We start from the raw sequence: 21,424 nt of genomic DNA, 5'->3' as shown, positions 1-21,424 counted from the left end.
TATGCATGTCTTTGCAAACTGAGTGCAACGGGAATTTCCTGGCCCTTTAATAACTTCCTCACTCTGGTCAAGCTCGGCTTTGGTAATTTATCGTTTTGGATGAACTTTTAGATAGTCTAAGAATATACTAATGGTTGATCCACTTCTCTTCCATTTCAATCTGTTTTATATTATGTGGGTATGTTAAAAGCCTATCTCCTACATTTAGAAGGGTAATTATAACAACCACACTTTGTGGACTTGGCTTAGGTTTATCCCTATTTAATAATGTATACTCTCTGTATTTTGGTCTATTGATAAGTGAAGAGGACGACTAGTGATTGTGTAGGCACATTGCCGAATTATATTAAATCTTTGTGTCTACTTTATTTATTTTATTCTTTGATCTATGTGAATTTGCTAGATCGGCTCTTCACCTTTGTTTGGCCCACCAGTTAGATGCCTTATGTAATCCTTGATCAAAGAGAACGCTAATCTCGACCAATTCCTTAGCTGTGCAGCAAAATTTTGCACTTTCCTTCTCATCTCAACTATGCAATTATTTAAACGGAAGCAGCCTACCATGTGGAAGATCACAAACTATTCCACTGTCAGTCAACTTGAGTCAAAAAGTAAATGCCGCCATATTCAATTTGAACTCTCTTGTCCAATTCAGAATGGCACACCTGTCTCCACGCGAGATCTTATCGTCCCATCTATAAAAGCCGACACTCTATGTATTAATAATTAATACACTCAAAACTATTCCCTCTTCGACAGTAGCTAGTCATGAAGCACCTCATCATTCTATTCTCCCTCCTATCCACCTTACTACTCTTGATTCCATCAGAGGCTGCGAGCAACCCCGCAGTCATCGACGTTGATGGCAGCAAGCTACATCCGGGCATGTACTACTACATCCTACCGGCCATCCATGGCCGTGGCGGCGGGCTGACCTTTGGGAGCCGTAACACGACTTGCCCACTCTACGTGCGCGAAGAATTCTACGAGGTCAACAATGCGATTCCGGTGACGTTTACACCGGCGGATCCCAATGTCCAGATTGTTCGGCTCTCGACGGACGTCAACGTGCAGTTCTTGGCGCTGAACTATTGTCTGCAGTCGTCGGTGTGGAAGCTGGGGGACGTCGACGGAGTTAGCGGTCGGCGGTATGTGATAACCGGCGGCATGGAGGGGAGTCCGGGGGTAGATACGGTGAGCAATTGGTTTAAGATTGAGAAGTACGGAGAGAGAGAGTACAAGCTTGTGTTTTGTCCGAGTGTGTGTGAGTTTTGTAAGGTGGTGTGTGGGGATGTGGGGGTGTTCGTTGAGGACGGGCAGAAGTTGCTGGGTGTCGGTGGTACGCTGTTCCCTGTCGTGTTCAAACGGCGTAAGTAGTAGGAGATCGAGTATCTTGGATTGTGTGGATAAGTGTTTGACCCCTATTTGATCATTCCAAAGATCCAAATTCTCTGGGATTTGGTGAGATTTACTCCCCTGGTGGAATGAATAAGTTGCAAAGATTTGAATATCTAATAAATTTAACTTTGCTTTCTGTTGGGATCCTCAATTTCTTCCTAAATTTCTGAGTTCATAGAAATTAGATGGGACGGTGAGGGCAAATCCTCTCAAATTAGGTAGTTAATTGAGTAACAACCAACTCCAGTAGAGTTGGTAGGTACTTTTCTCATGACCAACAAAGTCTTGGGTTTAACTTTAACCCCAAATAATATTGTGGAGAAATTGTTTGATAGTTGGTGGTTTAGTGGCTTAGCTCAACTCAGTTGATGGCCGACAGTGCGGTTAGCTTGGAGGAACAGTTTGGCTATGTAATGACTTGGAGCAAATCTCAGCAGTGTTTGATTCGGAGCAATTATTCGACGACGCATATGGAGCCTAGATTAGGCAACTAAAAGCTCGGTGAAGTCTAAGTGCCTATGTATATAGAAAGGGTTAGCCCTTTGTCTAGCTCATATTTAGTCTTCGGGCTTATGAATGATAAAAAAAGGTAGTCGATTAAGTTATTGTTACGAACCAAATCTGGACCGATCTGAACGTAAGAAAATTATGAAAATTTAGGTGGAAGTAACCTCGTGAGATAAAGTTCTAATGACTCTGTTTCACTTAAATCGGAGGTCGGAATAAAAAGTTAAAAATAAAATATTAGAGATATGTTAGAGAGGGCATAACGGTAATTATTCGACGTTACGGCAGTCGTCGAAGGGTGGTGGACGGCCAAGGGTGGTGGTGGATAACCTTATTGTAGGGTAGTTGCTAGAGGTAGGAGGTAACTAGTATTTAGAAAGTTGGGATGTTTCTACGGTCATGATCTATTCTTAGAAAAATAAAACGATCTAGGCTATAATCTACTCCTAGAAAGATAAAGCGATCGGCTAGATAAAAGATAAAACTGAAAATAATATCTCGCTAAACTCATATTTCTTCCAACGATAATTATCAATGCATGTCCACCCTTATTTATAAGAGTAAAATTCCTAGCGCATCAGATCCACATACGGATTATCCGATTTATTTAAAATTTAAAATAATAATATAAAATTAGGTAACTAATTTGATTCAACTCAATTTAATTCGAACAAAAAAAAAGAGACCAAGTCTATTGCTGTAACATACACGTCATTCTGGACCCCACACGCTTTGGTGAACGAGGATTCAATTTAGGCTAAACTATTTAAATTAGGCCTAAGTGCATTATTAGATTTATGCCAATATACCAAGGATCTTAATCACATATGAAAGCAAATACATGAGTATGACTAAGAGTTGTTAGACGTACATGATCGATGCTCCTACGCAAATTCGGTGCCGCACTCAAATTAACTTAAACAAGATTAGGCCGGAGTATAAGTAGCTCGACATGAACCTTTTTTTTTGGGCAAGTTGAGTTAATGATTTTTAATTTATTTGGCTGCGGATTTAAATTATGAGACCCAATCTATCGGTGAGTTATGTTTAGGCTTGATTATGACTTAATTAATTTTACTTTATTAATATATATGCAAATATAATATTAGCCTGGATTGACCTTAGGCTTAAAAAAGGAATAATTATTTTGGGCCGGGTCAAGCTAAGGCCTACGAGAATTGATCGGGCTTAGAGTACTGGAACCCAACTTGACCCGAGAATTGCTCAGGTATACACGGATCTCCTGCATTCAGTCTTAATCTTCTTTTAATTGGGATGGTTTTTCATCAAATAGCTGATTAAGAAAGAATTAACTTGGAAGAGGATGAATACATAGTAGAATGGACTATAAACCAAGTAGTTAGCCAAGTAGATACCCAGCACAAATTTGCAACAAATTTCATCATCAAGCTGATTGCTTAGAATGTGAGGCCAGCTTGATCTCCAAACTTGTTCTCAGTGATCTCATCGATCCGACGAGCCATCTCCGGTGTAAGATGATTCACCCAGTCCTTAACCTCACCACGTCTAAAAAAGACACTATTTTGAATTGCCAACTCCCCGATCTGAGCCGTTCCACTATTATTTACTGCCAAGCTTTTCAAATTCTTAAACTCACAAAGATTCAAGATCTCATCCAATACCCCTCCTTTATCCTCATCCGCACTAAAAGGACACCCGATGAAATCAGCCAACCTCTTCAAATTCCCACGCGGGTCTTTGCTCAACCTCTCGTACGTAAGAAACAATACCTGATGAGGTCTCTGTAAATGCTCCTTCCAGTAACCAAGAACATGATCCCATAGAGACCCCAAACTACGAACACCATTGCAGAAGAGCTCAACGGTGTCCTCCAAAGGACTAGGTTCCGTGTTGGCCTCCGCCCTCAACTTATTGATGAAATGCCACCAAGAGATGATATTGTCTTTTGGTTCTCGGCCTATGTAGATAATCTTACAATTGGAGCCCGGGATGGACTCGGGCAATGAACCAAATGGGACGTGGGTTGCGAAGAGCCTCGGCGAGGGAAGCAAGTCCAGATTTGGGATCCGGTCATTGGTGTACACCTTTGACTCGAGAAAGAGGACGCATTGGTGTGGGCTATTGGTCTCCAAGGGGTGAGGAGTAGAGGAGTTTGCGTTGGACTTACGATGCACCGTGGCGAAGAGAAGAGCTTTGAGCCAAGTGGTGCCGGATTTGGGGTAGGAGGCGAGGATTAGATCACTTGGGCGAGCCTTGAAGTGTTGCTGTGCAACCATGGCGCCGACTATCATGTGAATAGGTGCGTACCAACCATCCCTGTGGCGGTAGAGGTTCCTAGGATCGTCTGCTTCCACTCTTGGGAAGGTGGAGACTAATTGGGTTAAGTTCTGGTAGGTTCTTCGATGGCTTTCCTCCTCTTCTTTGGTCAGGGAGTTGAGGCATGGAGAGAGTAGTTGATGGGAGTAAGCCATAGAGACTCTACGCTGGTGTGAGCTGCTATTGTTGGATTCTAAAATTACTTATAATGCCAACCGGTAATCTCTGCAAAAGAAATGTCCTTCTCGCTCATTTGTCAGCTTTTGAATAAAAGGGGGTCTACTTTGCCCAGTAAATGACAGTACCTCCACCAACTACCTCCAGCTGGCAGCCCATATGATGTACGCAGTACGCACGAGAATCTAAAAACAAAACAAAAAACAAATTTAGTACAAACATATGCTGTGAGGAAACAGGTAGCCAAATTAGACAAGATGCATCATTTTAGGGAAGAAAGGTAGTATAAATTAATTCTTATCTAGCATTAATCATATTCAATATCCAAGTGTTCTCTATCCATCGGACCAACCCTGACCTCGCCGCCTGTAAGCTAGGCTACCATCTCTGATAATATGGTCACCAGTAAGATTACCCCTCTAGCAGGTACGCCGTTGCCTATCGTGTTCAAACGGCGTAAGTAGTCGGAGATCGAGTATGGTTAAGTGTTTGACCCCTATTTGATGATCATTCCAAAGACCAAATTCTCTGGGATTTGGTGAGATTTACTCCCCCGATGGAATGAATGAGAAGTTGCAAAGATTTGAATATCTAATAAATTTCACTTGGCTTTCTATTGGAATCCTCATTTTCTTCCCAAAAGGGTACTTTTTTTTTAATAATTTCAGAGTTCATAGACTATAGATCGGATGGTGAGGGGAAATCCTCTCAAGTTAGGTAGTCAATTGAGTTATCTACTTATCTTAACCAAAAATAAATTAAAAAAAGAAGACTACAAGTCTATGGCGGGTCAATTTCAGTTGTAGTAACATACACGTAATTCTGGACCCCACACGCTTTGATGAGCGAGGATTCAATTTAGGCTAAACTATTTAAACTAAGCGTGAGTACATTATTAGATTTATGCCAATATACCGATGATCTTAATCAATATGAAAGCATATACATGAGAGATGTACATGATCGATGCTTCTGCGCAAATTCGGTGCCACTCAAATTAACTTAAACAAGATTAAGGCTAACCCGTTCCACTAATATTAAATATCATAATCTAACAATTATTAACATGCCTAAATATATAAGTATATTAAATTAATATTATAAATATTATATATATTTATATATATTAATAAAGTAAAATTAATTAAGTCATGGTCGAATTAAGTTGAGTGAGTCATAATCAAACCTAAACATAACCAACTGAAAGATTGGGTCTCATAATTAAAATCCGAAGCCAAATAAATTAAAACTATTAACTCAACTTGCCCAAAAAATGGTTCATGTCGAGCTACCTATACGGCTATACTCGACTCGGTCGCATACGTCTAGCCTTGACTGACTTTAGGCTTAAAAAAAGGAATAATTATATTGGGCCGGGTCAAGCTCAAGCCTACGAGAATTGATCGGGATTAGAGTACTGGAACCCAACTTGACCAGAGAATTCCTCAGGTATACACGGACCTCCTGCATTCAGTCTTAATCTTCTTTTAATTGGGATGGCTTTTCATCAAATAGCTGATTAAGAAAGAATTAACTTGGAAGAGGATGCATACATAGTAGAATGGACTATAAACCAAGTAGCTCGCCAAGTAGATACCCAGCTCAAGTTTGCAACAAATTTCATCATCAAGCTGATTGCTTAGAATGTGAGGCCAGCTTGATCTTGGAACTTGTTCTTAGTGATCTCGTCGATTCGTCGAGCCATCTCCGGTGTAAGATGATTCACCCAGTCCTTAACCTCACCATGTCTAAAGAAGACACTATTTTGTACTGCTGACCCCCCGATCTCAGTCCTTCCACTATTATTCACTCCCAAGCTTTTCAAATTCTCAAACCCACAAAGCTTTAAGATCCCATCCAATACCCCTCCTTTATCCTCATCCGCACTAAAAGGACACCCGATGAAATCAGCCAACCTCTTCAAATTCCCATGTGGGTCTTGGCTCAACCCCTCGTACGTAAGAAACAACACCTGATGAGGTCTCTGCAAATGCTCCTTCCAGTAACCAAGAACATGATCCCATAGAGACCCAAAACTGTGAACACCATTGCAGAAAAGCTCAATGGTCTCCTCCAAAGAACTAGGTTCCATGTTAGCCTTCACCTTCAAATTGTTGATGAAATGCCACCAAGAGATGATATTGTCTTTTGGGTCTCGGCATATGTAGATAATCTTACAATTGGAGACCGGGATGGACTCGGGCAGTGAACCAAATGGAATGTGGGTGGCAAAGAGCCTCGGCGAGGGAAGCGAGTCTAGATTTGGGATCCGGTCATTGGTGTACACCTCTGACTCGAGAAAGGGAACACATTGGTGTGGGCTATGGGTCTCCAAGGGGTGAGGAGCAGTGGAGTTTGCGTTGGATTTTCGATGCACCGTGGCGAAGAGAAGAGCTTTGAGCCAAGTGGTACCAGATTTGGGGTAAGAGGCGAGGATTAGATCACTTGGGCGAGCCTTGAAGTGTTGCTGTGCAACCATGGCGCCGACCATCATGGGAATAGATGCGTACCAACCATCCCTGTGGCGGTAGAGATTCCTAGGATTGTCTCCTCGCAGTCTTGGGAAGGTGGAGACTAATTGGGTTAAGTTCTGGTAGGTTCTTCGATGGCTTTCCTCCTCTTCTTTGGTTGGGGAGTTGAGGCATTGGGAGAGTAGTAGATGGGAGTAAGCCATAGAGACCTCTACGGTGGTGTGAGCTGCTAATGTTGGATTGTACAACCACTTATAACGCCAACAGGGTAATCATTGCAAAAGAACTGAGTGTGTCATGTGCCATGTCCTTCTAGCTCATTTTTCAGTTTCTGACTACCTCTGGCACACATGGTACACGCATGAGATAGTCTCTACCAGAATCTAGAAAACTCAGTATAAATCTAATAACGTAGTCTTGAATTTGCCATTCACAAAATATGCTACTAGGAAATGGATAGCCAAATTAGACAAGATACATCATTTTAGGGAAGAAAGGAGCTATAAAGTACTTCTTGATTTACTTAGCTCGCCGCGCTAGCCCTCTTGCAGGCAACTCTTCACTCTCTTTATATTGACTGCAAAGATGGTACGCTTTCCGTAGCGATGAGACCTTGGCATTAACTTCTCCTAAAGGAGGCATGCCGAGAGTTGTTGGTAATTTTCTGTATTTGACATGATTTTTTTTTTAACTTTGAGCTAAGTTTTAAGTGGGACCCACACATTATTAATGATAGTTTAATGGTGAAATTAATTTAGCTTAAAGTGTACTTTATTGTTAAATATTTACTTAGTCAAATTCATGAAGAGAAGTGAATGAAAATTGGCTCTAAAGTGGGTATCATGGCAATGGAAAATAAAGAAAAGTGAGTTTAGTACGATATTGGATATTTGAGAAATGTTAATATGGTATATAAATAATAAACTTCTTATGGGCTTTGAGCCCCAAAAGGGGTACCTATTTTGTGGGTAAAAGTTACTATGCAACTTAACTCACACGCGCGTGCGCCGCCCGGCTCGGTTTGGTTCGCACGCACATGTCAAGTCCAATTTTAAAGTAATCCTAGGAGACCGACGTCCAATGTTCTGCCAACAAGAGTTCCCTACAAGATAAATTCAAACAAAGTCTCACGGAGTCTTTTGAATGCAACCACTGCAAGTATTGGAAAATATTTTAGCTCACACATTTTGGTGCCTTTGTGTAGGTTTTGATTCCAATTGGCAGGGTAAATAATGCAACATCCGTTGAGAATGTGAACAAGTCAGGCCAAAAAGTATGTCCAGATAATTACAGCGGATGGCTTTGAGTTCTGGTTTCATGGGTTTTGTCAGCTACCACAGATCTTTCAAGCACCTAAAGCAGGCGATTTCAGAGTGACAACGATGATTGCTGTTTAAAAACAAGATTGATGCCTTTTCATATACAGAAAACGAGTGGAATTTATGGATCACAATAGATTGTTATAACTGGCGAAAAATTTGATTCGCAATTTGTAATGATCCTGATCACTGCGGCAGCTGAATCACCAGCAGGAACCTGCAAATCCACACTCAAATTGCAGAAATTGCACAATATACTCAGTAATTTGGACTAATCTCCCACCGTAGCTTGTGGATAGACAACCCTATTACTTCACTCATCAAGCTTGGTCCCAAGTTAGGGATTACACACAATTTATACTCTTAGATCTCCAAATCACCCTCCTAACTAATAGAAAATTAAAATTATTCAGACTCAACTGTCAGCACGTGATACTTCTTCTTCTTCTTCACTGGCCTCACAGAAGTCATGGCAATAGCCGGTAGTCAAGATCCTTGCCCTCTAGGATCTAGGGAAGGAAATCTAGCAATAATGACATAATATCTTGTTGACATTTATAATCTGATTCAATAATCACAATAAAATCCGATAAGATAAAAGAAATAAAAGTAAATATACTTACAATTTAAAGAATATAAAATTTTGTATAAGTCAAGTTTAGTATTAGATAATATTTTCTTAAGACTATTTTGTCCTCTATCGATTACTTCCTGAAACAGTGGATGTTGGTCTCTTAAGATATAATAACTACTTTGCATATAAAAGAAATCTGCTATTTGAGTGCCTTATTGAACCAGAAAAATGCTTTATTAATCTCTCAAATGTAAAAGCAGAAGATTGAAAAAGTTTACATATAGAATGAACTAATTCATTTTTTTAAACTAGTGCAGACCGTAGGCCTATTTAAAAAATGAACAGCCATGATAAAGGGGTACAAAAATTTGATTAGCACTGAAAGGGTAAAACCACGACGAATAGGTCATGAAATGGCACATCAAAAGGATGCACCTCTTCACAACATGTTAATATTAATTGCTTCATCTGAAGGAACACATCACTTTGGGTCCCACCTGATTCGATTCGAACTAGACTAAAATTGTATCAAACTTTACCCACAGAATAGGTATTCTTGTTGGGCCCAAAGCCTATGAAAAGATTGACGCTTGTATACTTTACTAACATTTTTCAAATAGGCAATATGTTACTAAACTCACTTTCTTTATTTTTCATTGTCATAATAGCTACATTAAAACTAATTTTCATTCACTATTCTTCATAGATTTGAGTAAACGAATATATGATATTAAAGTATTCATTGAGCTTGATAATTTTCACTATTAATCTATCATTAATAATATATGAACCCGACTTAAACTTGGACTCAAAATTTGTATAAAATTTATGTTCAAATATATAATTTTTCAACATAATCTTTCCATGTCACCTCCTCGAATATGGAGTTACACTACACAAAATTTGAGAAACAACCTAATTCCTTTTTATTTTATCACCCTATAAGCTAGAATTTATTTTCAAGGTAGAGCAAGGATTCTCCATTAGAATCAAGCGAGTGATAAGAATGAGCTAGCTATGGTCAGTGATCCCAAATGGCATTTAAGCTAGGATAAGTGGAAGACTGGGGGTGGATATTAGACTTTGGTGGGAAGACGATAAGTGACAACATCAATTTGTTCCACAATCTTATAAGGCCTATAGTACTTTGTTTCTAGCTTGAGATTCTATCTAATCTTGAGAAAAGCCAACCAGTATAGTTGAAGTTTCATGTAGACCTAGTCACCCAAGTTAGGTAGACAATTAGATTATCTTTTTTACAGAAGTGGAATGCAAGTCTATTGTGTGTCAATTTCAATTGTTGGCTAGCCCATTCAACTTAGTGCATTGTTGGATGTGCACCACCTTATCAACTATGCTCATCCGATGACTTAGATCAAATTTGAAACCAAATATGTGAGAATCATAAAATTAGAGTGAGCATGACTAAAATCGTGAGATGCACATGAGTAATACATTGGCACAAATCCAATGACTCACACAAGATTAGGCCGGACCATCAATAGCACGACACTACCTCTTTTTTCTTTTCATAAGTGGACTCAATTATTTTTAATTCATTGAACAGGCTCGGATTTAGATTATGAGGTCCAATTTATAATTGGGTTATTCTTGGGCTTGATTATAACTCTAAAGACTCGTCTCTTCCCTGACATAATTATATATATATATATATATAACATTTATAAGTACTAATTTAATATACTTATATATTTGGGCGATCTATTATTTGTTAGATTAAACATATTTAGTATTAATGGAGTGGGTGGGCCTAAGCCAAACTTTGACCCGATTGTTTGCATTTGTTGAGCCTGGAGCCCTGGATTGAGTTACAAGCACATAGGGCGAGCTTAGGCTTGGAAAAGGAATAATTATTTTGGGCAAGGTCAAGCTCGGGCCTAGAAGAATTCGTCAGGCTTAGACCTGAGCCCAACTTGCCGCGAGAATTGCTCAGGTCTACATGGGATCTCCTGCATTCAATCTTAATCTTCTCTTAATTGGGATGGTTTTTCATCAAAGAACTGATTAGAAAGAATTAACTTGGAAGAGGAAGAATACATACTAGAATGGACCATAAACCAAGTAGCTAGCCAAGTAAATACCAACGAACTATATCATAATTCCCAGCACAAGTTTGCAACAAATTTGATCGACTGATTGCTTACAACGTGAGGCCAGCTTGATCTCGAAACTTGTTCTCAGTTATCTCATCGATCCGGCGAGCCATCTCCGGTGTAAGATGATTCACCCAGTCTTTAACCTCACCATGCCTAAAAAAGACACTATTTTGAATTGCAAACTCCCCGATCTCAGTTCTTCCATTATTACGCACTGCCAAGCCTTTCAAATTATCAAAGCCACAAAGCTTCAAGATCCCATTCAGTACCCCTCCCTTCTCCTCATCCACGCTAAAAGGACACCCAAGGAACTCAGCCAACTTCTTCAAATTCCCACACGGGTCTTCGCTCAACCCCTCGTACGTAAGAAATAACACCTGATGAGGTCTCTGCAAATGGTTCTTCCAGTAACCAAGAACATGATCCCATAGACACCCAAAATTGCGAACACCATTGCAGAAGAGCTCAGTGGTCTCCTCCAAAGAATTAGGCTCCATGTTAGCATTCACCCTCAACTTGTTGATGAAATGCCACCACGAGATGAGATTGTCTTTTGGTTCTCGGCATATGTAGATAATCTTACAATTGGAGCCTGTAATGGACTCGGGCAGTGAACCAAATGGGACGTGGGTGGCAAAGAGCCTCGGCGAGGGAAGCGAGTCCAGGTTTGGGATCTTATTGTTGGTGTACACCTGTGACTCGAGAAAGGGGACGCATTGGTGTGGGTTAAGGGTCTCCAAGGGGTGAGGAGTACTAGCGGAGTTTACGTTGGATTTACGATGCACCGTGGCGAAGAGAAGGGCTTTGAGCCAAGTGGTACCAGATTTGGGATAGGAGGCGAGGATAAAATCACTCGGGCGAGCCTTGAAGTGTTGCTGTGCAACCATGGCGCCGACCATCATGTGACTAGACGCGTACCAACCATCCTTGTGGCGGTAGAGATTCCCAGGATCGTCTCCATGCAGTATTGGGAAGGTGGAGACTAATTGGGTTAAGTTTTGATAGGTTCTTCGATGGCTTTCCTCCTCTTCTTTGGTCTGGGAGCTGAGGCATTGGGAGATTAGATGGGAGTAAGCCATGGAGAGTAGAGACTCTATTGGTGGTGTGAGCTGCTAATTCTACAATTACTTATAATGCCAGCCGGTAATCTCTGCAGAAGAACTGCGTGCGTCATGTGCCATGTGCCATGTTTTCAGTTCTTGAATAAAAGGTTTCTACTTTGCCCAATAAATGGCAGACCTCCATCAAATTCATGATTCACGCGTGAGATAGTTTCTACCAGAATCTAAAAACAAAGTACAAATACTGTTATCTTGGATTGACCATTCGCAATGTATGCTGTCAGGAAACGGGTATCTAAATTAGACAAGATGCATCATTTCAGGAAAGAAGATCCTCAATAGTGTTCTTTATCCATCTGACCAACACTAACCTCGCCGCATGTATAGCTGCCATCTCTCATGCTATGTTTACCACTAAGATAAGGTTACCCCTCTTGCATAATGGCACCTTAAAGTTCTTTGAAATGAACCCTATAATCTCCTCGAGTCAACGTTGGGTAAGATGTTTATTTCATTATTGGAATATATAACTTAATATCGATCTATAGTAAAGAAGTAGCTGGCAATTGTTGATTATATATGTGCCCCCACTCCCATCTCGATCACCCTCACTATTTCTATTTCGAATTGGGCATTAATGTTTAAAGTTCCTAATTGAATTAGGTTTGCATATCCAGATGAGTTCATTTCCACCACTCCACCTGTAGGATGTAGAAGCAAAACGACCTGGGTCTCCAAGGTAGCGATCAGCATGGAAAGAAGGGCGTCTTCTCTGTTCACATGTTGTAGATGTGATTATCTAACCAGGTTCAGGCCCAACCAAGCTTAAAATCAGGCTAGAATATTTTAACCTGGCTTGTATATAATTAGTCTAACATATTAGACTTGGGATGTGTATAATGAGTCTAACATATTGAATTACATATAAAAAAATATTATATCTTATTGGGTCGAATTTAATAAGTTTATATGAAAATATTTTAGTTATATTTTAGCCAAGGGTGGGCTCCACGACAACGAGAGATCATTGATCCGGTGATGAAAGCCATGGATCATGGAGATGGAGATGGAGATGGAGATGTGCTAAAAGGACTAATATGCCCTTTTTCACGGGTTGAAACCGGTACTGAGAAATTGGTACCGGATGAGTAGAACTAGTAAAATCGGCTGTTACGATAATCAGATCATAATTATAATCTATTCTCCGGCACTGAAGTATCTATCTATATGGTGGCAGCCCATAACTTCAACTGACTTGGGAAGGTGGAGACTAATCGGTCTACTTCTTGTATATCTTCGTATGGGTTTCCTCCTCGTCGTTGGTCATGGAGTTGGGGCATTGGGTCAGTGGGAGATTGGTGTAAGCCATTGGGACACTATAGAATCTATATTTGGTGGTTGGTACTGAAAAGGTTTGGATTCTGCAGTTACTAGTCGTTGGATCTTCTAGTCGACACAAAGAGCTGTCAAACAATAGACGTCACATGTACAAGGTCAAACTATCGAACAACTTGTTATAGAATAGTCCAAGGGTTGCTGCCCATGGATAAAACATGGAAGAACATTTAGATGCGTAGGAATTAGTATAAATATCCTACTCTTTTGGTTGAAATGTCCATCTTAGTTTTTCCTCCTACATATAGGCCGAACAATATTTAGTTTTGTCAAAAAAAAACAAACGTATGAAGAATTTCTGGAGTACCAAGAGCAGCAGCATGCAAGGAAAAAAAGAAGAAGAAGAAGAAGAAGAAGAAGAAGAAGAAGAAGAAGAAGAAGAAGAAATTGTTTCTATTTACCGAGATGCACGGAAGCAAACAAAAACACTGATTAAAATTGTTTCCTTCCTATTAAATTTCTCCTTTTTCTATATAAAAAAAAAAAGATTTTTACGATCGATCGGATTATCCAACGGTATAATAAGTTCATACCTAAAATCGTAACTTCAAGTTAATCGGCTGCTGGCGACATGGAATAGACAATAAATAGCAAGCTGGCAACCCAACTTTGATATTGGGATGGGGAAAAATTAGTTGGCGATCTATTATTGGGGAATTACTTGCGTGTGATAAGCGTGGATCTATTATCATCGTACTATTTCTATTTTTAATTAACGGATCCCAAAACTTAGTGTAACGATGCGAAAAGATTTACGTGATTCAATTTTTAATAATATCAATCTGGCGGTTTCTAGGCATTTCTATTAGTAAGAATTCATAGTCAAGTATATTTCATTCAAAGTTGGTTGCAAAACATGATCAATTGGTGGATAAGAATAGATAATTATGTTCTCGAAGAGCGAGATCTGTAAGTACTTGAGCAGCAGTGCTATTAACCCATAAAAAAGAAAATATGATACTGTGTGTAAGATTTTTTTTATACTTATGTAATTAATAAATTATATTTCAAAATTAAATTTTACTCATATAATGTATTCAGATTTTATATATTAGTATATATATATATGGGTCGTGACAAGTTATGAGATCTTTGATGAAGAATATTAAAATAAAAAATTAATTTTGAAGTTAATAAAATATATATATATATATATATATATATATATATATATGATCTAAAGATGTAAATTGAAGATTTTTCAGTTTCAAAAACTTTTAATTCAAAGTGTTCGAACAATTTTATAATATTTTAAATAATATAAAAATTATCTTTGATGTGCTCAAGCGATATCATGATAGTTGGAGTAGCCTCAAAAAAAAAAATCAAAGGGTATTATAATAATCACTTTACATTCAATTGTTTATTATATTATGTGAACGCACCCTAGCAACTATTCAAACACACTCTAAAAATCATTCGAATATACATAGGCATTAAATCTTTTAAAGTTAGAGAGACTCATGTATATCAACTTTTAATGACTTCCAGGGTGTGTTCAAATGGGCACTTTGTATTTAACTATTCATTATGTTATTTGAACACACCCATTATAAATGTTATTTGATCACACCCTGGAAGTCATTTAAAGTTATAGGGACTCCTGTATCCTAACGGAAGTAATTTTCGGATAGTAAAAAATGTGGAATTCTTATATTCGAATTAGATCATAAATTTTTACAAAATCTGCAACTCGTTGAGATCTTTTTGACCCTAAGAGAATCTACGAAGAATGTTTTTGGTCTTCCGCGGCCTTAGTGGGGGGGCTGACCTTCTCGAAACATGGCGACCTACCCTGCCCACTCTACGTCGGCCAAGAATCCTCCGAGGTCAACGATGGCTTTCAAGTGACCTCGCTTGTAGATCCCGATGACAAGATCGTTCAGCTCTTGACAAACCTCAATGTGCAGTTCCCCGATGTGATCATCATCTGCATCTAGTCATTGGTCTAGGGGCTGGGGAGCGCTAATAAGGTCACCGGCCGGCAGTACGTCCTAAAGAGCGAGCAGAAGGGGAATCCGGGGGCTTATACAGTGAGCAATTGGTTTAAGATTGAGAGGTACAATGAGAGAGACTACAAGCTCATATTTTGTCCGAGTGTGTGCGAGTCTTGTAAGGTAGTGTGTGGGGATGTGGGGGTGTTCATTGAGGACGAGGAGATGTGGTTGGGTTTGGATGGCACGGAGTTTCCAGTTACGTTCAAACGTAGTAGTTAGTAGACTCCTCTCAAGGATCGATTATGTGTGAGATTAAATCCTCAAATGGACATATATATATATATATATATATATATATATATATTATAAAGTCTACCCATATTTTGGCTGACACTTCTTATTAGTTATTACAAGCCTACTTCATTCTTTTTTATTGTTTTCTCAATTTTGAGGGTAAAATCCATGGACTGATATATCATTTATGTAAGTTTAAAAATATGAATTTTGAGGATTGCTTGGGCTCTGGTCGATAAAACTCGAATATGAACTTATAAGATTTAGGACCGTTGGAAAAGGATGCAAAATTTCATATATACTCTTTCAATCAAACATGATTAGATAAAGTTTGATTTGTTTATTCAACATAATTTAAGTTTAATCCAATTCAAACTTGAATTAAATTTGTATTTGGATTAAATTAGGTATTTTTTTTAAAAAGAGATGAAAATTTAATGGCGATCCAATTAATTTAAATTTTATCTTGACGCATTACTAATCTCATGCCGTCTATCTATTTGTTGCTAATAGATCGATTAGAGTATTATTTGGACAGATAACTTTTCGGTAGTTTTTATTAATATTCGAACTCATTTGTTTACCCCCATCAGTTTCAATGATTAGTATCAATTCGACAGGAATAACTAGTAATAACGGATTCTAGTTGTGCATTTTTTTGAACTACGTGCGTAACTAAAAGATTTTTCTCATGATTATTTGTCAAACATAATAATAATAATAATTATTATTATTATTATTATTCCTTTTGTAACAATATTAGTTAGATCTACTTCGACCCGCTATTGCTAAGTCAAGTACTTTTAGTTCATTGGGCTTGATTAGGTTTAAATTATGAGGCCCAATTTATAATTGAGTTAGGCTTGGGCCTCAATCCAAATCGATGCAGCTAATTTAATATGTAGCTATAGTACGAATTTAATATACTTACATATTTGAGGATGTTAATATTTGTTAAACTAAAAATATTTAATATTAGTAGAGTGGATTGACTCCAGAGTCCAGATTGAAACACATAGGGTTAATTGAGGAAGTGCGACCCAAATCACTAGCACCAGTGGTTCCATGATCGGTTGAATTATTATTATTATTTTTTCATCAAACAACTGATTAGGAATAAATTAAGTTGGGAGAGAATGGTTAGCCAAATAAATACTAACAAACTACTATCATAATTCTCAGCACAAGTTTGCAACAAATATCATCATCAAGCTGCTTGCTTATAATGTGAGGCCAGCTTGATCTCCAAACTTGCTCTCAGTGATCTCATCAATCCGGCGAGCCATCTCCGGTGTAAGATGATTCACCCAGTCCTCAACCCCACCACGTCTAAAAAAGAGACTACTTTGAACTTCCAACTCCCCGATCTGAGTCCCTTCGTTATTACGCACTGCCAAGCTTTTCAAATTTTTAAACTCACAGAGCTTCAAGATCCCATCTAACACCCCTCCCTTCTCCTCATCAACACTAAAAGGACACCCGACGAACTCAGCCAACCTTTTCAAATTCCCACGTGGGTCTTCATTCAATCCCTCGTACGTAAGAAACAGCACCTGATGAGGTCTCTGCAAATGCTCCTTCCAGAAGCCAAGAACATGATCCCATAGAGATCCAAAATTGTGAACGCCATTGCAGAAGAGCTCAACGGTCTTCTCTAAAGGACTAGGTTCCATGTTGGCCTTCGCCCTCAACTTGTTGATGAAATGCCACCAAGAGATGAGGTTGTCTTTCGGGTCTCGGCATATGTAGATAATCTTACAATTGGAGCCCGTGATGGACTCAGGCAGTGAACCAAATGGGATGTGGGTGGCGAAGAGCCTCGGTGAGGGAAGCAAGTCCAGGTTTGGGATCTTGTCGTTGGTGTACACCTCTATCTCGAGAAAGGGAACGCATTGGTGTGGACTATGCGTCTCCAAGGAGTGGGGAGTAGAGGAGTTTGCGTTGGATCTACGATGCACCGTGGCGAAGAGAAGTGCTTTGAGCCAAGTGGTGCCGGATTTGGGGTAAGAGGCGAGGATTATATCACTTGGGCGAGCCTTGAAGTGTTGCTGTGCAACCATGGCGCCAACCATCATGGGAATAGGTGCGCACCAACCATCCCTATGGCGATAGAGGCTCCAAATATCGTCTGCTTCTACTCTTGGGAAGGTGGAGACTAATTTGGTCAAGTTCTGGTAGGTCCTTCGATGGCCTTCCTCCTCTTCTTTGGTCAGAGAGTTGAGGCATTGGGAGAGTAGTAGATGGGAGTAAGCCATAGAGACTCTACGGTGGTGTGAGCTGCTCATTTTGGATTCTACAATCATTTATAACGCCAACCAGGTCATCGTTGCAAGAACTGCGTGTGTCATGTGCCACGTCCTTCTCAATCATTTTTCAGTTTTTGACTAAAAGTGGTCTACTCTGGCCAGGAAACGGCAGACCTGCAGTAACTGCCATTGGGACACATGATGCATGCATGAGATAGTCTCTACCAGAATCTAAAAACTCTGTATAATAAATATGATAATATAGTCTTGGCTTTGGCATTCACAAAATATACATGCTATCAGGACGCGTAGCCAAATTAGACAATACGTATCATTTTAGGGAGGAAAGGTGCTATAAATTAATTCTTATTTAGCATTAACCATATTCAATATCCAAGTGTTCTTTTTCCATCTAACCACCAATCCTAACCTCGCCGCCTGTAAGGTTACCATCTCTGATTCTATGGTTACCGCTGATAAGTTCAAGTAACCTCACAGGTTTACGAATGAGAATCGAAAATGAGTGATTGTAGTTATAACTTGATATTGATGGTAAACAATTAGCTGGTAATTGTTGATTATAAATGTGGCTCTATTCCCACCTCACTATTTCTATTTCCAATTGGATAGTAGTGTTAATAGTTCCTAATAATTGAATTAGGTTTACATATTGATATTAGTTTCCACTACTTGACCGGTAGGAAGAAGAAACAAAACATGCTGGGCCTATTTGGTCTGGACGTGAAAAGAAAAGGAGTTTTTAACCAAACTAGTGATGTTCTAATTCTTTCCCTTTTAACTAAAATAAAGTATTCCTTAAATTTATTACTGCGCTGAACTAATTAGTGTTTTATCACTAAGTAAAAAATGATGATTAGTCCAGCGTTCTTGTATGGTCCTAAAACGCCGAATTGATTAGTATTTTATGTATATAAATATATTTAACTTAATCTTTCAGCATTTAAGAAAAAAATTTGTCTAGCGATAAAACCACTGAACTGATTATATTTTTAGAAATACTGATAAATTTAGTATTTTTATTATGGCTACAATGAATTAGATCATGTTTGATAATAAATTTGAGAGATAATCTATTTTAATAAAAAAAAGATAAGCTTCTTGTTTGATAAAAAAACTCTTAAAAGAAGGAACGATTCTTACACCATACAAACTAGTAACCAAATTATTGAAATATATAAATCTTTCTACCTTCTCTTTTTAATTATTAACATTTTAGTTAGCCTTGTATCTTTTATTTTTGTTTTTAGTTCATCGGGTTTTAACTTATGAGCCCTATTTATAAATTATAATTGAGTCAGGCTTGAGGCTCAATTAATTTAATATATAGTTATAATATTAATTTAATACATTGATATATTTGAGGATGTTAATATTTGTTAAATTAAAAATATTTAATATTAGTAGAGTGGATCGGCCTAAGCCTGGGGATTTGGGTTGAGCGTGGATAGAGGTAGAAGCGCATGGGGTGGGATGGGCTTGAGAATTAAATCCGATCTGATCTGGATCAAGTTCGGGCCTGTGAGAGTTCGTCGCGCTTAGATATGAGCTCAATCTCACTCGAGCAATGCTTAGATCTACACATCGGGGAAGTCCGATCCAAATCACTGGCACCAGTGGTTCGATCCATCGACTTTTATTTTTTATTAAACAGCTGATTAGGAATGATTAATTTGGGAGAGAATGGATACATACTAGAATGGACTGTAATCCAAGTAGCTAGCCAAACAAATACCAAAAAACTACCATCATAAATCCCAGCACAAGTCTGCAACAAATTTGATCTCCAAACTTGTTCTCAGTGATCTCATCGATCCGGCGAGCCATCTCCGGTGTAAGATGATTCATCCAGTCCTTAACCTCAGCATGCCTAAAAAAGACACTATTTTGAACTGCAAACTCTCCGATCTCAGTACTTCCATTATTACGCACTGCCAAGCTTCTTTGTTGGCCTGACGTAGATGTGATTATCGAGCAGGCCAGGCTGGGTTCAGGCCAAGTTTTTCAAAATCAATCGAGCTTAAATATTTGTTTATAGCCCGACCCACCAATTATTCAAGCGAGGTCAAGGCCCGGCTAGAATGTTTTAGTCCGTTACCGCCCACTAGCCCATTAGATATTAGGTTTGAGTTGTGTACAATGAGTCTAACATAATGAGTTAAATATAAAAAAAATATTATATCTTATTGGGCCATGTTTAATAGGCTTATATGAAAATATTTTAATTATTTTTTATGAGAACATAACTATATAGTAATATATAATTTACTAAATATCTAATGTGAGACTAAAATAATTATAAGAATATACATACATTATAGGTCGAGCTATAGATGAGAGTAGTGGATAGGGTTTTCAAGTCGGGCCGGGCCAGCAAAGGCTTAGCCCATGCCGCCTATTACTTTCTTCAGCTCGAGTCGAGCTAAGCCTAAATCGGACAGTTTCGAGCCAAATTTAGGCGAGTCAAGCCTAATAATAATGTCTAGCTTGACTTCATGCTTTGCATCTTCATCCCGGAGGAACGATTCTTATACCGTACAAAATCATAACCAAATTATTGAACTATATAAATCTCTCTCTCTTTCTCTTGCAATTTTATTTAATAGTTTTAGTTATTTTGGATGCCTAATATCTTTTATTTTGTTTTTTATACTTTAAATCCATTAATTAGTGAGATCTGGCACAACATGCGAGTACCGTCGTCAGGATATCTATCTATTCAAGAGAACTCCAACCTTGACCAAACTCCTCCTTCGTACGCATCATTCAAATTGAGGCAGACAACCATCCACGTGAAACGTGCAAATTAATTGGAAGATCTACCGAACAAACTTGGTGCCAAAACTAAACGCCGCCGTACCAATTCAAATTTTATCCTCTCATCTCTACAAAAGTCAACACGTCCATATCTCTAACATGACTCACCAGCCTGACCAAGATTGCTTCTCTACTCCTATAAATATACCCTCGAACTACCCCCCTCTTCCATGGTAGCTAGCCATGAAGCACCTCATTCTACTACTCGTACCCATCATACTCCTCTTAACTCCATCATGGGCAGCGGCCAGCAACGACGCCGTTCTCGACGTCGACGGCGGTAAGCTACGCCCGGGCGTCCAATACTATGTCCTACCGGTGATCCGCGGCCGTGGTGGCGGGCTGACCCTTTCGAGTCACGGTAACGTAACCTGCCCACTCTACGTCCGCCAGGAATCCTTGGAGGTCAAAAACGGCTTTCCGGTGACCTTCTCGCCGGTAGATCCGGATGACAAGATCGTCCGGCTCTCGACGGACCTGAACGTGCAGTTCTCCGATGTGATCACCATCTGCATCCAGTCGTTGGTGTGGGAGCTGGGGGGCGTCGACGAGGTCACCGGCCGGCGGTACGTCCTAACGAGCGGCCAGAAGGGGAATCCGGGGAAGGATACGGTGAGCAATTGGTTTAAGATTGAGATGTACGGAGAGAGAGAGTACAAGCTTGTGTTTTGTCCGAGTGTGTGTGAGTTTTGTAAGGTGGAGTGTGGGGATCTGGGGGTGTTCGATGAGGACGGGGTGAAGTGGTTGGGTTTGAATGGGATGGACTTCCCGGTTATGTTCAAACGTGGTGATTAG

At 39.2% G+C, this 21,424-nt stretch overlaps 6 protein-coding genes across 6 annotated transcripts; 2 read left to right on the top strand and 4 right to left on the bottom strand.

Moving 5' to 3' along the window:
* Nucleotides 1–749: 749 nt before the first annotated feature.
* Nucleotides 750–1,534, top strand: LOC140794058 (kunitz trypsin inhibitor 5-like). Its single transcript, XM_073145873.1, has one exon. The coding sequence runs from the start codon at nt 769–771 to the stop codon at nt 1,375–1,377; it is 609 nt and encodes a 202-aa protein (XP_073001974.1). The 5' UTR covers nt 750–768; the 3' UTR covers nt 1,378–1,534.
* Nucleotides 1,535–3,153: 1,619 nt separating this feature from the next.
* On the bottom strand, nt 3,154–4,394 carry LOC140793204 (cytosolic sulfotransferase 5-like). The gene has a single exon (XM_073144563.1). The coding sequence runs from the start codon at nt 4,356–4,358 to the stop codon at nt 3,324–3,326; it is 1,035 nt and encodes a 344-aa protein (XP_073000664.1). The 5' UTR covers nt 4,359–4,394; the 3' UTR covers nt 3,154–3,323.
* Nucleotides 4,395–5,609: 1,215 nt separating this feature from the next.
* On the bottom strand, nt 5,610–7,057 carry LOC140794032 (flavonol sulfotransferase-like). Its single transcript, XM_073145840.1, has one exon. It carries the CDS (start codon nt 7,052–7,054, stop codon nt 6,020–6,022), a length of 1,035 nt encoding a protein of 344 aa, XP_073001941.1. The 5' UTR covers nt 7,055–7,057; the 3' UTR covers nt 5,610–6,019.
* Nucleotides 7,058–10,839: 3,782 nt separating this feature from the next.
* On the bottom strand, nt 10,840–11,956 carry LOC140794103 (cytosolic sulfotransferase 5-like). Its single transcript, XM_073145970.1, has one exon. The coding sequence runs from the start codon at nt 11,938–11,940 to the stop codon at nt 10,906–10,908; it is 1,035 nt and encodes a 344-aa protein (XP_073002071.1). The 5' UTR covers nt 11,941–11,956; the 3' UTR covers nt 10,840–10,905.
* A 4,812-nt stretch (nt 11,957–16,768) lies between these two features.
* LOC140794361 (flavonol sulfotransferase-like) lies at nt 16,769–17,803 on the bottom strand. Its single transcript, XM_073146374.1, has one exon. The coding sequence runs from the start codon at nt 17,801–17,803 to the stop codon at nt 16,769–16,771; it is 1,035 nt and encodes a 344-aa protein (XP_073002475.1).
* A 3,009-nt stretch (nt 17,804–20,812) lies between these two features.
* Nucleotides 20,813–21,424, top strand: LOC140794360 (kunitz trypsin inhibitor 5-like). Its single transcript, XM_073146373.1, has one exon. It carries the CDS (start codon nt 20,813–20,815, stop codon nt 21,422–21,424), a length of 612 nt encoding a protein of 203 aa, XP_073002474.1.

This window comes from Typha latifolia, chromosome 8 (assembly GCF_019914945.1).
Source record: "Typha latifolia isolate L0001 chromosome 8, TyphaL0001v2, whole genome shotgun sequence".
Classification (NCBI taxonomy): domain Eukaryota; kingdom Viridiplantae; phylum Streptophyta; class Magnoliopsida; order Poales; family Typhaceae; genus Typha; species Typha latifolia.
This window is presented reverse-complemented; position numbering and strand designations above follow the sequence as displayed.

What these genes read in the sequence shown, in the direction of transcription:
- LOC140794360 (XM_073146373.1), top strand. Translation starts at nt 20,813, where the DNA reads ATGAAGCACCTCATTCTACTACTCGTACCCATCATACTCCTCTTAACT.
- LOC140794058 (XM_073145873.1), top strand. Translation starts at nt 769, where the DNA reads ATGAAGCACCTCATCATTCTATTCTCCCTCCTATCCACCTTACTACTC.
- LOC140794361 (XM_073146374.1), bottom strand. Translation starts at nt 17,803, where the DNA reads ATGGCTTACTCCCATCTACTACTCTCCCAATGCCTCAACTCTCTGACC.
- LOC140794032 (XM_073145840.1), bottom strand. Translation starts at nt 7,054, where the DNA reads ATGGCTTACTCCCATCTACTACTCTCCCAATGCCTCAACTCCCCAACC.
- LOC140793204 (XM_073144563.1), bottom strand. Translation starts at nt 4,358, where the DNA reads ATGGCTTACTCCCATCAACTACTCTCTCCATGCCTCAACTCCCTGACC.
- LOC140794103 (XM_073145970.1), bottom strand. Translation starts at nt 11,940, where the DNA reads ATGGCTTACTCCCATCTAATCTCCCAATGCCTCAGCTCCCAGACCAAA.